General features: G+C 62.2%; 2 protein-coding genes across 4 annotated transcripts in view; one reads left to right on the forward strand and one right to left on the reverse strand.

Moving 5' to 3' along the window:
• On the reverse strand, positions 1 to 3,483 carry LOC118601575. Of its 3 annotated transcripts, none has more exons than XM_036218578.1 (4): positions 3,191 to 3,483; positions 2,740 to 2,947; positions 1,409 to 1,537; positions 1 to 328 (listed from the first exon to the last, which is right to left on the reverse strand). In XM_036218578.1, the coding sequence occupies exons 1-4, from the start codon at positions 3,381 to 3,383 to the stop codon at positions 226 to 228; spliced, it is 633 nt and encodes a 210-aa protein (XP_036074471.1). In that variant the 5' UTR covers positions 3,384 to 3,483; the 3' UTR covers positions 1 to 225. The 3 variants fall into 3 exon arrangements, with proteins under 3 accessions (XP_036074471.1, XP_036074473.1, XP_036074472.1); XM_036218579.1 differs by lacking the exon at positions 1 to 328 and adding an exon at positions 2,316 to 2,452 and having other exon boundaries at positions 825 to 1,537; XM_036218580.1 differs by lacking the exons at positions 2,740 to 2,947; positions 3,191 to 3,483 and adding an exon at positions 2,316 to 2,622.
• Positions 3,484 to 9,613: 6,130 nt separating this feature from the next.
• The window catches only part of C2CD2 (C2 calcium dependent domain containing 2), a 45,545-nt gene continuing 42,923 nt past the window's right edge, over positions 9,614 to 12,235 (forward strand). The window contains exon 1 of the mRNA XM_016143437.2: positions 9,614 to 10,221. Within this exon, the coding sequence (XP_015998923.2) occupies positions 9,946 to 10,221 (276 nt within the window). The 5' untranslated portion in view covers positions 9,614 to 9,945. The remainder of the gene's footprint in view (positions 10,222 to 12,235) is intronic.

The following is a 12,235-nucleotide window of genomic DNA, read 5'->3' on the forward strand; positions in this document are numbered from 1 at the left end:
GATCGTGGGCGACGCCAAAATGAAAAAGAAAAACATTCTAGCGGGGCCGGGGAAAAAACTAGCCAGACCCACTTACGCAGCGGGGAGGGCGCTGGGCCAGGGCCGTGGGGGGGGGGGGGTCCCAGCACCCTCCTGACCCTGCCCGGAGCAGGGCGCTGGGGAACACTCTCAGAGGTGTGTGGGGACGAGCCCGGCGGTGTCCCCGCCCGGGGAGGCCGGCCTGGGTCACAGCTCCGAGAAGGTGGCGGGAATGGGGTTGGTCCGGCGGTGACGGACCCCGACTGTAAACGGAGAAGGGACAGCAGACGCCGACTTTTCCTCAAAAAACCTGGAGATGTAAAGATGTGGGGAAAAAATCACGCAGTTTTACTTTGAAGGTCGTTGTCATAGCATCGCCCTCTACCCCGCTCCCCCCCCCCCCCAGCATTCTGTGGTCTCCTTCCTCTCCTGGGCGAGAGAATATCGAATGCCCCTGAGGCCTTAGAACAAGGTGCGTGAAGCTGCGAGGGCCTCGGGCACCCCTTCACCTGCTCCTACCTGGATTTTACTTTTCACAGTCATCCAAACGCTTTGATTTTTAAGTTTATTTCTTTTTCTGCACCTCTCGATGTAGATCTTACAAAGGAGCTTAGAAACGCATGCTATATATAGACCAGAACAATTAAAACCCAAGAACTGACCCCAAACCACTGCAGAGCAGGCCCTGGAAAGGGGCTGTGGTCGGATTTCCCTGTGGCGAGAGGCACCAGCCGTCGCAGCGCAAGCCGGGGACAAGCCCAGCGAGCCCGCTTTCCACCCAGGACCCTTCGGCCAGGCGTGTGACCAACGCCCCCTTGCCTGTGTCTTTCAAAGACCAGAAAGCAAATCGCCTTCGTTTTGGACCCTACGAAAAGCCGAAGGGACGTGGTTAAGATGAACTCCGGGGACGCCGTCTCACTCTGTCGTGTCCGTCGGTCAACCTCTTTTTTTAAGCTGTGCTAGAACACACAGCGTAGGGCTGGCCATTTTAACCATTTTAAAAGTGTGTGATTCGGTGGCCCTCGGTGCCCTCAAACTGTCCTGGGGCCGTCACCACCAGCCAGTTCCAGAACATTTTCATCTCTCCCCAAGAAGAGCCCCTGTGCCCATCAGCTGTCACTCTTGCCCCTGTGCCCAGCCCCTGGGAAGCGCTCTTCTGCTCTCTGCCTGTGGACTGGCCTCTCCCGGACGTTTCTTAGAAACGGAGCGGGACGGACGGCGTCCTGGCTGGTGCAGGATGACGGAGGCGCCTCCCAGCTCACCCCGCACCGGCCCTCCCCGCAGGACAGAGCTCACGAGAGTGCTGGCTCTGCCACTTGGCCGCGTGCACCGGACAGTGTCCCTGACGGCCTCCTCGGATGTGCCCCGGTCTGCGACGCTCGTCCCTCACCCTCGGTACTGGTCGGCCCAGCTGTTCCCATCGCAAACGTGTGTTCCCTTTGTCGCCAGCTCACAAGACTCTTCGGGTCTTACACACCCACCGCAGGGAGCGTCTCCCGGGCTTCGCTCTCTGCGTGGCCTGGGAGGGGGAGGAACTTCGGTCACTGGCACCGTCCACTTGGGCGCCATGGAGGGACCCCTTGTGGAGACTGGGGGGCGGCGAGCACTGCCTGTGTCCACGGTGTCCCCAGCCCTGCATGCCCCATTGTCTCCCCCGCGCGCGGCCGCTAACAGGGCCCGCTGGCGGGAGGCGGAGGGACACGTGCGGCAGGCAGGGGGACACATGAAGGCGAAGGCTGCTGGGCATGCGCACGCGGAGCAGGAGGTGGAGGGACACGTGCGGCAGGCGGAGCGGTAGGCGGAAGGACACGCGCACGCGGAGTGGGAGGCGGAGGGACACAGGCGGAAGGCAGTAAGCTGCGGGACATGTGCACGCGGTGCGGAAGGCGGAAGGACACGTGCGGGAGGGAAAGGCTGCGGTACATGCGCACGCGGAGTGGGAGGCGGGGGGACACGTGCGGCAGGCGGGGGGACACGTGCGGCAGGCGGGAGGCACATGCGCACGCGGAGCGGGAGGCGGAAGGACACGTGCACACGCACACGCGGAGTGGGAGGCGGAGGGACACGTGGGGGAGGCGGAGGGACACGTGGGGGAGGCGGAGGGACACGTGGGGGAGGCGGAGGGACACATGGAGGCGAAGGCTGCTGGGCATGCGCACGCGGAGCGGGAGGCGGAAGGACACGTGCACACGCGGAGTGGGAGGCGGAGGGACACGTGGGGAGGCGGAGGGCTGCGAGACACGCGCACGCGGAGCGGGAGGCAGAGGGACACGTGCGAGAGGCGGAGGGCCACGTACGGGAGGCGGAGGGACATGCGCAGGCGGAGGTCGGCCCCGCCGTCCCTTGTCCCCGGGGAGGGCGCGTTCCCACGCTCGCACGGCTCTGGCCACCACATCTGCGGTGCCTTCGATCCTGCAGGACTCTGTATTTCCACCTTTTTTAAAAAAGGACAATTGGCGTTTAGAGGGCCACGGTCTCCCCAGGCGCGCGTTCTCGCCGCCGAGCAGCTGCGAGGTTTCCTCCTGGATGACCGCGCGTGGTCTCGCCTGGGGAGCCGGCCAGCCCTTTACGACGACTCGGACTAAACATCGCGGCCCCGAAGGTGTGTCCGACGGAGATCGTGCCCGGGACCGAGGCGCGGTGCTCTGTGGTCGCTGGTCCTGACGCGGCTGTTCCCAGCCAGGGAGAGGGCAGTGGAGGGTCGTCAGGCTGGGGACTCACCTGTCACCCCGGCTGTGTCGGCGGTAAGCGTCGGGCCCTGCTACGTCCGGAACTCGCCCGACTTCAGGCTCCTGCTGCGAAGGGGGTTCGGGCGCGGCCGCTCGCGCCAGCCGGGGCTGCGTCGCCCCGGTCGCCGTCTGGTCGCTTTTACTTGGCCTGAGACACCTGCTCTTCGTGACCAAGACTGCTGAGCCCGCCCTGGCCTTTCCTGCGTCGGGGCAAGGAGGGCGCTGACGAAGTAGCCTGGCCTTCCTTTCCTTTTCCTGCGGGGCCCCTGACCCCCCCCCCCCCCCCCGCTGCGGGGCGAAGATTCCCTGTGCATTTGAAAGGCGGCCAGCGTTCCTTCTGGGGATCCTAGGCCTGTGGGGGAGGGTGGTTCCCAGGGCACTTCCTCCCCTCTAGCTGGACACAGAAGTATAGTTAAAATAGCTTATGCACAGATAATCGAGACCTGGAGCAGTGTGAACACACGGGGACAGGATCGTGATGCGTTCCCACAAACGGCCGGGGTGGGGCCGGAGGGACCTTTTCCTCCTGCTGGGGCCATCAGTCGCCTTCCTCCAGCCGCCTGGGTAGGAACTCGGAGGGTGAGGAGCTGGGAGGGTGAGGAGCTGGGCCGCTTTCCTCCCGCAGCTCCAACTCATCTTCGTGGCCCCTGCCCTCAAGGAGAGGCAGTGGACCAGGCCAGGAGGGGACACCGAGGTCCCGGGTGGTGTACCCCTGCGCTGCTGGCTCGCTCTCCCCCCAAACCCCCACTCAGCAGGGCTTCCTGACAAGGAGCTGGCCGGATGGTGACTCTGCCAGGAAATGATGCATCTAGCGAATGCCTGGGGTGGCCTCAGGTGCTCACGGGTGAGGTCACCGCTCCCCCTCCATGGGGAGACCATGACTCCATCAGAATCAGTGAAAAACGAGACACTGCGGCAAGCTCGTGGGCGGAGTTCCTCTCACTGCACGGCCGTTGTGCGGACGTGCCCCATGAAGCTCGCGGAGGACACCTGGGCCCAGGTGCGCTCCGCCCGCCTCGGGCCTCGCTGTGCCTGGAAAGTTACCTGTTACAGGAATTCCTGCGAAGTGCGGGGCAAACGAGGCACGAGTGTTTCCTCTCCTGATCAGCAGTCAGTCGTTTCCAGGCCTGGGTATTTCCCAGAGCAGCGACTCTGCTCACGGTGTCTTACTGAGTGATTTGGAGATTCCCCCCTCTCCCCACCCCCACCCCCGAATAGATGATGATCATCGTAGGGAGCACACAAGTTATTTGTAGGAGGGGGTGGGGTACCGCTGACTTATTTTTAAAGCCCTTTAGCAGTAGTTTCCTTTAACTCTTAAAGAGGCGAAATCTCTCTCCAGATGTTTAGTTGACTCTATCCTCGTGCCCAGCAAGGGTGTTTTTTTTTGTTTTGTTTCGTGTTTTTTTTCTTTTTTTTTAAAAAAAAAAAACAACAGCAGCATATAACATGAAGAACAATTTTAGGCCAAAGCGCAGGCAGGACGTGACCTCCAGGGACTGTGTCCGGCCAGGTCCCGCACTGGTGCGGAGCTGTGGCCCTCCCTCCTGCTCCGGGGCTGGGAGGAGCACCCCCTTCTCTAGCTGAGCCCCACGTCGACCCCGGGTGGTCCCCAGGTCGGCACTGGGAATGGCCGAGACCGTGGGATGGCATGGGCGCGTCCAGCAGGTTCTGAGAGCTCGGAGCAGCGCCCCTCTCTGCGCCCGGGGTCCCCCCAGCAGCAGAGCCCCACGGCCGCCACCCCCGATGCTGCCTCCGATGCATCCTCGGGAAAGTTCTGCCAAGGTAACTCGACGGCAGAGGCTCCCACCGCCGCCCGAGCAGCCTCTGCGACCCGGACATCCTGTAGGGTGGACACATCTGACTTCCCAACAGAGTGAGCCCAGGTGTCAGCGCTCTTCTGAGTCAGGGAAACCCTAATCTAGGCGACGGCCTCCCGGGAAGCACGTTTTCAGCACGCAGAAAATGCAAGGTTAAATATTTTCATGTATGAGGTCGATCCCAGCCTTGGGCGCAGGCAGAACGGCCAAACCACTTTGCTCTCGGGCACTCACGCGGGAGGCTGAGCCGAGACACCTGGAGGGGACGGTGGCTGCCATCTGGGTCACATTCCTCCCTCAGCCTGGAATGGGCACAGAGTTCCAGGGACCGCGTCACCGGGCGGCCGGGGACAGGCTCCTGGCAGGCCCGATTGCCTGCAGCAGGCTGGCGGCCCTGCCTCTGACCCTCCCGGCCGCCTCCCCGGCGTGACTCAGGCTCCTCGGGGTGGGCGTGAGGGCATGTCCTGCTGGCTGGGAAGAGCCTGGAGGGCCCTCCTGAGGCAGCGGCCTCCGGATCCTCCTCAGTGGGCTGGTCACCTGATGTCCCGGCCATCTCCACGGCTGGCACCGGGGTGGGCTTCATCTTTATCTCCAGCGGAAGCTCCATGTGAGTCCCTCAGATGAACTCTAAACGAACTTCCTTCCCCTCTGGGTTCGAAAGACTCCACGTCTCCCAGAACACAAAGGGGAATTCGTCTTCTCTAGACGGAGCTCGGCCCAAAGCCACGAGGCCTGGGAACGCCCCGTCTCCACCTTTCGACGCTTCTCTTCTTTCAGAATTTGCTTCGTGAAACTTGATGGCATGAACGTGGGCTTTGGGGGCGAGGCCTCCCGGGGTCAGACTCGAGCTCTGCCACTGTCTCGCCCTGTGGCCTTAGACGAGCGACTCAGCCTCTCCCAACTCAGCTTCTTCCCCCGTAAAATGATGGCGCCGACCTCCGAGCGTTTCCATGACAACTAAGCGCGCCCATCACGTCCAGCGCCTCCTGAGCGTCTGCGGGTGCGGCCGGCCATGACGGCGGTGTCCACCTGCCCCCTGCCCGCCAGGCGGGGTGCACTCGTGCCCCCCCCCACTAGGATGTGCAGTGACTCCCCCGGCAGACGGGGCTTGCTGGACGGTGCTTCCAGCTCCATCGCGGTCACTCCTGCCGGGGACAGCGGCCGTGCAGCCCGGGCTGCAGACGCGGGGACTTCCTCCCAGCCCCGTGGACGCTGCGCTGTCGCGTTCCTGCAGTTGCGCAGGACGGCTGAGCCGAGACACCTGGAGGGGAGGCGCCACGAGCAAGTCAGGCAGCCGCGTCCGCGGCCTCTCTCATGGAGGGGGGCGGGGACCAGCTGCTGCAGCACCGGCTCTGGCTGCGGGTGACCTTCGACTGGGTCGTGGGCTCCCTGCATCCCCCCACAGGCACGACAGGAAAGCGACCCAGAGCATGTGCCATGGTGGAAATGATCGTAGCCAAGGAGACTGGGTCAAATGTCCCCACGGACCCCACTGCGGAGGGCACGGAGCCAAAGCTGAAAAGTGTTTTGCTAGGAGGGAATTCTCGGAATGTCTCCTCTCCAAGGCCACTGGAGGAAGCTGACCGCTCGTATCCACAAGTCATCCGTTCTTATCATCTGTCACAGCCACGCCGGGGACCGGGGCTCTGGCCCGTCAGGGCATCGGGGTCTAATTCAGGCCATATCATCGCCACCAGCGGCTTCATCGCTGCCATCGTGCAAACTGCTACAGGGGGGAGAAGGTGTCCTCCAGGTCAGAGACAGATGACAAATGTCCCAGACCCCCTCCTTTCCTCTTTTGGAAATTTATGATAATAAATTGCACATGTAACAAAATTTTTCACTAGTATTTACGTATATACCTTGATTTTGGTAATGACTAATTTCTAGTATCAGTAAGTATAACTTTGTTTACAGACAGGAAGCGCAGGTGATACTGGGTACATTTATTGATTTTTAAAAATATAACATCATCACAGACTCTCCCAGGCTGGGGAAGACGTCAACACACTCCGTCCTGGATGACGGAAGAGGCACCCGGAGGTTGGGCGAGTGGGCGGAGATCACCCAGCAAGCGATGCCTGTCTACACAAAGAGCAGTTTAGAAATATATTTAAAATGAAAAACAGGACAAGGGAGCTTTTCTCACACATCCGGTGCTCCAGTCCCACAAGCAGTTACTAGAGAAGGCTCTGAAGAGGAATTTGGAAACAGTTCCTGCTGCTTCCTCTCTGCCCCCAAGGGACCACCTGGTTCAAGGTTCAGAGCGATGTCTTCTGGAATATTCCAGGAAGGTGGCAGCTTCTGGTGGGCCCCATAAGTTGATGAATACATGGTTTCTCTCGGGCCTCTGCGAGCTGGTTCCGTCACCATCACCATGGTGTGAGAGCTTGGGGACGATGGCCAGCACACGGAACCCAGGCCCCACTCCGCCTGCTCACAGAAGCTCAGAGTGAGAACACTGGGGATTCAGAGCACAGGCGTTAAAACCAGCAAACGCCCACCGCAGAGCGGAGCGTGCTGGAGGCCGGCCTGTCGGAAGTCTGGCGGGCGAGAACAAGCATCCTTCCTAGGCAGAGCTGCAGGCCGGCCCCTTGGGTGCAGAGAGATGGGTGGAGGGGGAGGCAGTGCTGGGAGCAGGGAGTGTCACCAAGGTGGGGGCAATGCCACTCTTCCCAGGGGGCTGAGCCACCTGGTGCCCTCTGTGCATTGGACGGATGGAACTGGGAGCCCAAGACACTGGGCCGGGAGCAGAAATGAAGGCCGACATTTATGAGATGTTTCCATTCTTCATGTTTCAGCCAACGGCATCTTCCTGTAAGCCTAGGTATTTTCCCATCATTTGCTTCTACACAGAAGCAATTCAATACCTGTGTGTGGACATTCCTTTGTAAAAATGCCAGACCGGGGTGGTTGTTAGTTCACAGTTTGTTACGAGCCTGTAGATGAGCCAAGCAGGTGAGCCCCGGAGACAAGGCCGTGAGGAACGAGACCGGTCTCACCAGTCTCACAGGACGGGCGGTGTCGTAACCGCCAGCGCGGCCGCGGCTGGCACACACGTGCACACGCGGACTTGTGCCGGATCCGGGAGACGTCGCGCCTGAGGTGTCTGGTTGTCCCTGGTGCTCTGGCCGGCAGGACTCGAATTACTCAGCTGCACAGATCGGGCTACGGATCAGAAAATAATTAATGTTTGCTCCAAATAAGAGGCGATTTCTGAGAAAAGGAAACCTTTTCTCCCGTCGAGGGCCTGTGGGCTGAGGGGAGAGCTGGTGTCCCCGAGCTGGGAACTTGCAGAAAGCTGATGGGGTCTTTCTCCTTCCACTTTCTAATACAGACTGGCCTAACGAGGGCTGCGTCCCCATCCGCACCCCCATCCCAGCCCAGCTGGCTGGGCGGTCCGATGGTTCTGGCTCCCTGCCAGCTTCCTGCTCGATCCCCACAAGGGCTCTGGGTCCAGCCGCCTCCGGATTCCTTCCTCCTTCTCAAAGAAAACCGGGGCGCTCAGGTGTAGACTTCTTTCGCCTCCTGCTGCTCACTGGCCCACGATTTCAGGCTTGCCTCTCCTGACCTCCAGCCTCTGAACAAGGGGTGCCCTCTCCCGCGAGGACCCATCTCCCCACCGCCCCCCCCCCACGCCCCCGCCATGCGCCAGGCCTAATTTAAACCCTTCTCATGAACCCTGGGGGCCGCCGTCTCGCAGGGCTCTCTGACCCCTCCACTTCCTTTCGACTCGCCTCCACCTGCTGTTGGGAGTGGTATTTGTAAAATGCAATTACTTCAGGTGCTGTAGGTGTGGCTCTGCCCCGCTCCTGACCACCTCCAACCCGCTGCTGTCCGGCTGCCCTGCCCGCCTCAGCCGTCCCGAGCTATGCGCAGGCCTCAGGGCCTTTGCACGCATGCGCATGCGCACACACGCGCACACGCAGTTCTCACGAGTCATCGCGCCAACCTTGCTTCTGGCTCTCATCTGTGGCACCCAGGCCGGGTCCACCACAGCGTCCTCAGTGGTTCTCTTTGCTCTGCTGTTCCAGGGATTTTGCACAAATAGGTGTCAAAAAATCGCCACTAGCCTGTGAACCAGATCTAGATCCTAATCTCCTATCTGCCAAACTAGCCTGTTTTAGCAAACTCCCCCTGAGCCAGGTCCTAAGGCTTCCCTTAACCCCGCACAGCGTCAGGGAGGGAGCTGCGAGGGGGTCCCCTGAGGACCTCTCTGCGGCAGTGACCCAGCCCAAATCCCCACGGGTGTTCCCAAGCACATTGGCCCATCAGCAGACCCTGGCCAGGTGACAGACGGCTACGTGTCCAGGTCTAGCGAAGCCAGTTCAAAGTCAAGACCCTTCACACGGCTGCAGAACACGCCAGCACAGCACGCCAAGGCCTCGCATGAGGTCTTGGGGCTCTCCAGCTAGCGTTACGTTGCATTCCCTAACAATGGTGAGGGGCACAGGGGGCCTGCCACACACGAGTGCGAACATGCTTCTCAACAAATAACGCATCCATACGCAGCCAGTGAGGCCGCAGGCCCTCCTGACTTTGGGCGTGAGTCGTGGATTTCTAGGGACTTTCTAAGTAGTTAAAACCAGACACTGTCTTGCCGGAGGGCAGATGGTGATCCCAAAAATCACCCTTCCGCACGCGCAGGTGCACACAGGCGTGCCCACACATGCACACGCGCGCACACACGCACAGGGAAGCCGAACCAGCCAGCCTGCAGCAGCCTGGTTGGGGTCCAGCTGACTAATTGGAAAGTCCCGAGCGCACTGCGCTCTCGCGTCGCCACGCCGCGGGACCGCGCCGGGCACGCCCAGCACGGGCCACCGCGCCGCCGCGGCCCGCGGGAAGTCACCGGAGGAGGCGGGCGGCGCGCGCGCATGGGCGGGGCGGGAGCCCCGGGGTGCGGCGGGGGCGGTACCCACAGAGGCCGTTGGGGGTGCGGCGCGGGGCCTTTAAGGGGGCGGGGACAGCTCGGGCGCCAGCCACCCAGGCCCCGCCCCCTCAGGCCCGGCCCCGCCTCGCCCCCTCCCCCGCCCCCGGCCCGAGCCTCTCTGGCCACTGCTGGGCCGCGGGCGGGACGCCCAGGGCGGCGCGCGCAGGAGGAAGCGTGCCCGGCTGCGGTGCCGGGAACTGCCTGGACGCCGAGTCGGGGACGCCGGCCGCCGCGTCCCCACTGCCAGGTGTGCGGGGCTGGGGGCGCAGGCCCGGGCTGTGGCCGCCGTGCGCCGGCCGGCGTTTCCTCCTGCTCGCCCCGCCCGGCCCCGGCCCCGGCCCGGGCCCGCGGAGTCCTCCACGCCCCCCGGCCGGCCGCGCGCCCCGCGCCCCGCTGGGCTGCCCTGGGAAGTTGGCGCGAGGCGCGCCGGGTATGCGCCATCACCATGTCCCTCCTGGGCTCATGGCTCGGTGAGGTCCAGTGGCTGGTCTTGGTGTCGCTCTTCGTCGTGGCCCTGGGCACGGTGGGCCTGTACCTAGCGCAGTGGGCGCTGGCCAGGGCGCGACCCCGGCCCCTGCGGCGGGCGGCGGCGGAACCCGGCGGGGACGAGCGCTCCGGGCCGGACGTGCTGCTCTCCTGGATCCTGACGCTCCGCAGCTGGAGGAGCCAGTGGCAGGCCGCCTGGGTGGCCGCCCTGAACCGCGAGGCCAGGCGGGAAGGGGTGAGTTTCCGTGAGGGCGCCGGCGGAGCTGCGGGGTCGGGGGGCTGGTGGCCGGCTGCCGACCGGACCGTCAAGGCACAGTTGTCGCTGGAGCCTTGGGCAGCCCTTGACCCGTCCCAGGGGGAGCCCTCCCCGCAGCGGGAAGTCCTCGAAAGTTAGGAAAAGGACCCCAGAGAGATGACGATCCTTGATAGGGAGTCAAGACAAAATGATTGGACCTTTCTCGCCCCAGGTGAGGCGTGCTGGGTCCCAGCTGTTGGGGGGGCAGCCCCCTTCTCCCTCACACCTGCCCTTCCTGGAGTCCCAGGCCGTTCCGTTCCCAGTTGGGGACTTTCTGCTTTTGCTCCTGACAGATGAATAACCGTGACCCAAATAGGCTTCCATCTACAGGGCAGAACTTCACCAAGAATGCATTTCCAAAAGGTTCGCGTTCCCTGGTGTGTAAAAGCAGCAACTTTTTTTTTTTTTTTTTTTTTTTTGCGGGCCAGCCCCTTGCCGGACAGTGTGTTGGGGGCTGTTGGTGCATACATTATCTTTGGATCCTCGCAAGTCCCAGAATTGAGACCTGGTCAACCCTGTCCAGGTGAGGACCTGAGGCCTTGAGAGGTTCAGGAACCTGCCGAGCGTCACACAGCCCGTGGGCTGTGGAGCCCGGACGGAAACCTCGCTGGCCGCTGCCCCAGGGTCCAGGGGCTGGTGACCTAGCTGCTGCCATCCCCCGCCACCCCCCCCCCCCCCGCGCCCTGTGGTTTTGTTTCTTCCGCGGTTAATGACGCGGTGACTTATTTTTGCTTTTAAGGCATCTTAGTTTAACGACAAGCTCCTGATATCTACTGTTTGCGGACATTCCGAAGGAGGAGTTCGGGCGGGTGGGTTTGGGGAGGGGCCTCCCAGCTCCCGCCAATGGTCCCGTGGCTGCTCGTGCAGCTCGATGGAGAGGCCGGTGGCTGTTGGCTTTGGACAGTGAATGCTGCATGCCTGGACCCATCCATTCTGGAATGTTCCACAGAGGACCCTCTGCCTGGTCTTCGTGACGTGGTCTGACTCACAGGGCCATGGGTTTAAAAAAACAAGAAAACTTTGTATATAAGTGAGCGTAAACTTAATAGCTTGAAAGACTATGTTCTCTACGACTGAGAAAATGCCGTTCCTTTTGGACTAATACAGGCCCGTCGACTGCCGTCTGTCTCGGTACCTAGAATCTGTGCCCCAGCTGCCCGGACTGGGTGTCTCCTGCTCTGGGGAAACGCCTCGTCTCTCGTGGGAGCCCTAAAGCCGTGCGTCCTCACTCCCGGGGCAAACTAGATTTGCTTGCCCACCGAGCTGCTGGCGCTGACCCCTGATTGACCACAGGCCAGGTTCTGGGGCTGAATCCGCTTGGGTTGGTGGCGTGAGTGGGCTTGAGCCTTGTCCTCACTCTCCCTAAAATGCAAGAGAGTGCTGGATCAACGACCTGGATGACCCTCCTGGGTTTTCACTCCGGGCCTCCTGACCGAGTCCGGGGTGCAGAGGCCTGACCCTGCCCCCGCGAGCTGGGGGGCCCTGCTTAGCGCATCCGCCCCCTTTCTTGGCACGTCTCGATTGGCGTAGAGAACGGGACTGCCTTAGACACAACGCTCCGCGGAAACGCCTCTCTGGGACGTCTGGCTGGTCAAGGGAAGCTGAGAACAGTGAGGGGAGCCGCTGGTTTGGGCAGAAAACCTTTCGCGGAGTCGCCGGGCTCTGGCGGTGGGGGGGGGGGTGCGCAGAGAGGGCTCTGATTTTCGGGGACTGGAAGGAGGGCTCCGGCTCGTTTGCTCTGTCGGCTCCGGGTCTGCGTTGACCATGCCTGCAGCCTCAGACCTCCGTGTTTCCAGACGCCTGTCTGGGCGGGGCCACAGTGCACGGTTCAAATTCAAGCTCAGAGCAGCGGAGCCTTCCCTGCCGCTTTGGCGTGGACAGGGACTGGGTCCGACTTTGGCATCAGGCGCTGCTCTCCCAGGGCCCAGAAGCACTGCTGGATTTGAATTCAAGT

This window comes from Rousettus aegyptiacus, unplaced genomic scaffold (genome assembly GCF_014176215.1).
Source record: "Rousettus aegyptiacus isolate mRouAeg1 unplaced genomic scaffold, mRouAeg1.p scaffold_m13_p_4, whole genome shotgun sequence".
NCBI lineage: Eukaryota > Metazoa > Chordata > Mammalia > Chiroptera > Pteropodidae > Rousettus > Rousettus aegyptiacus.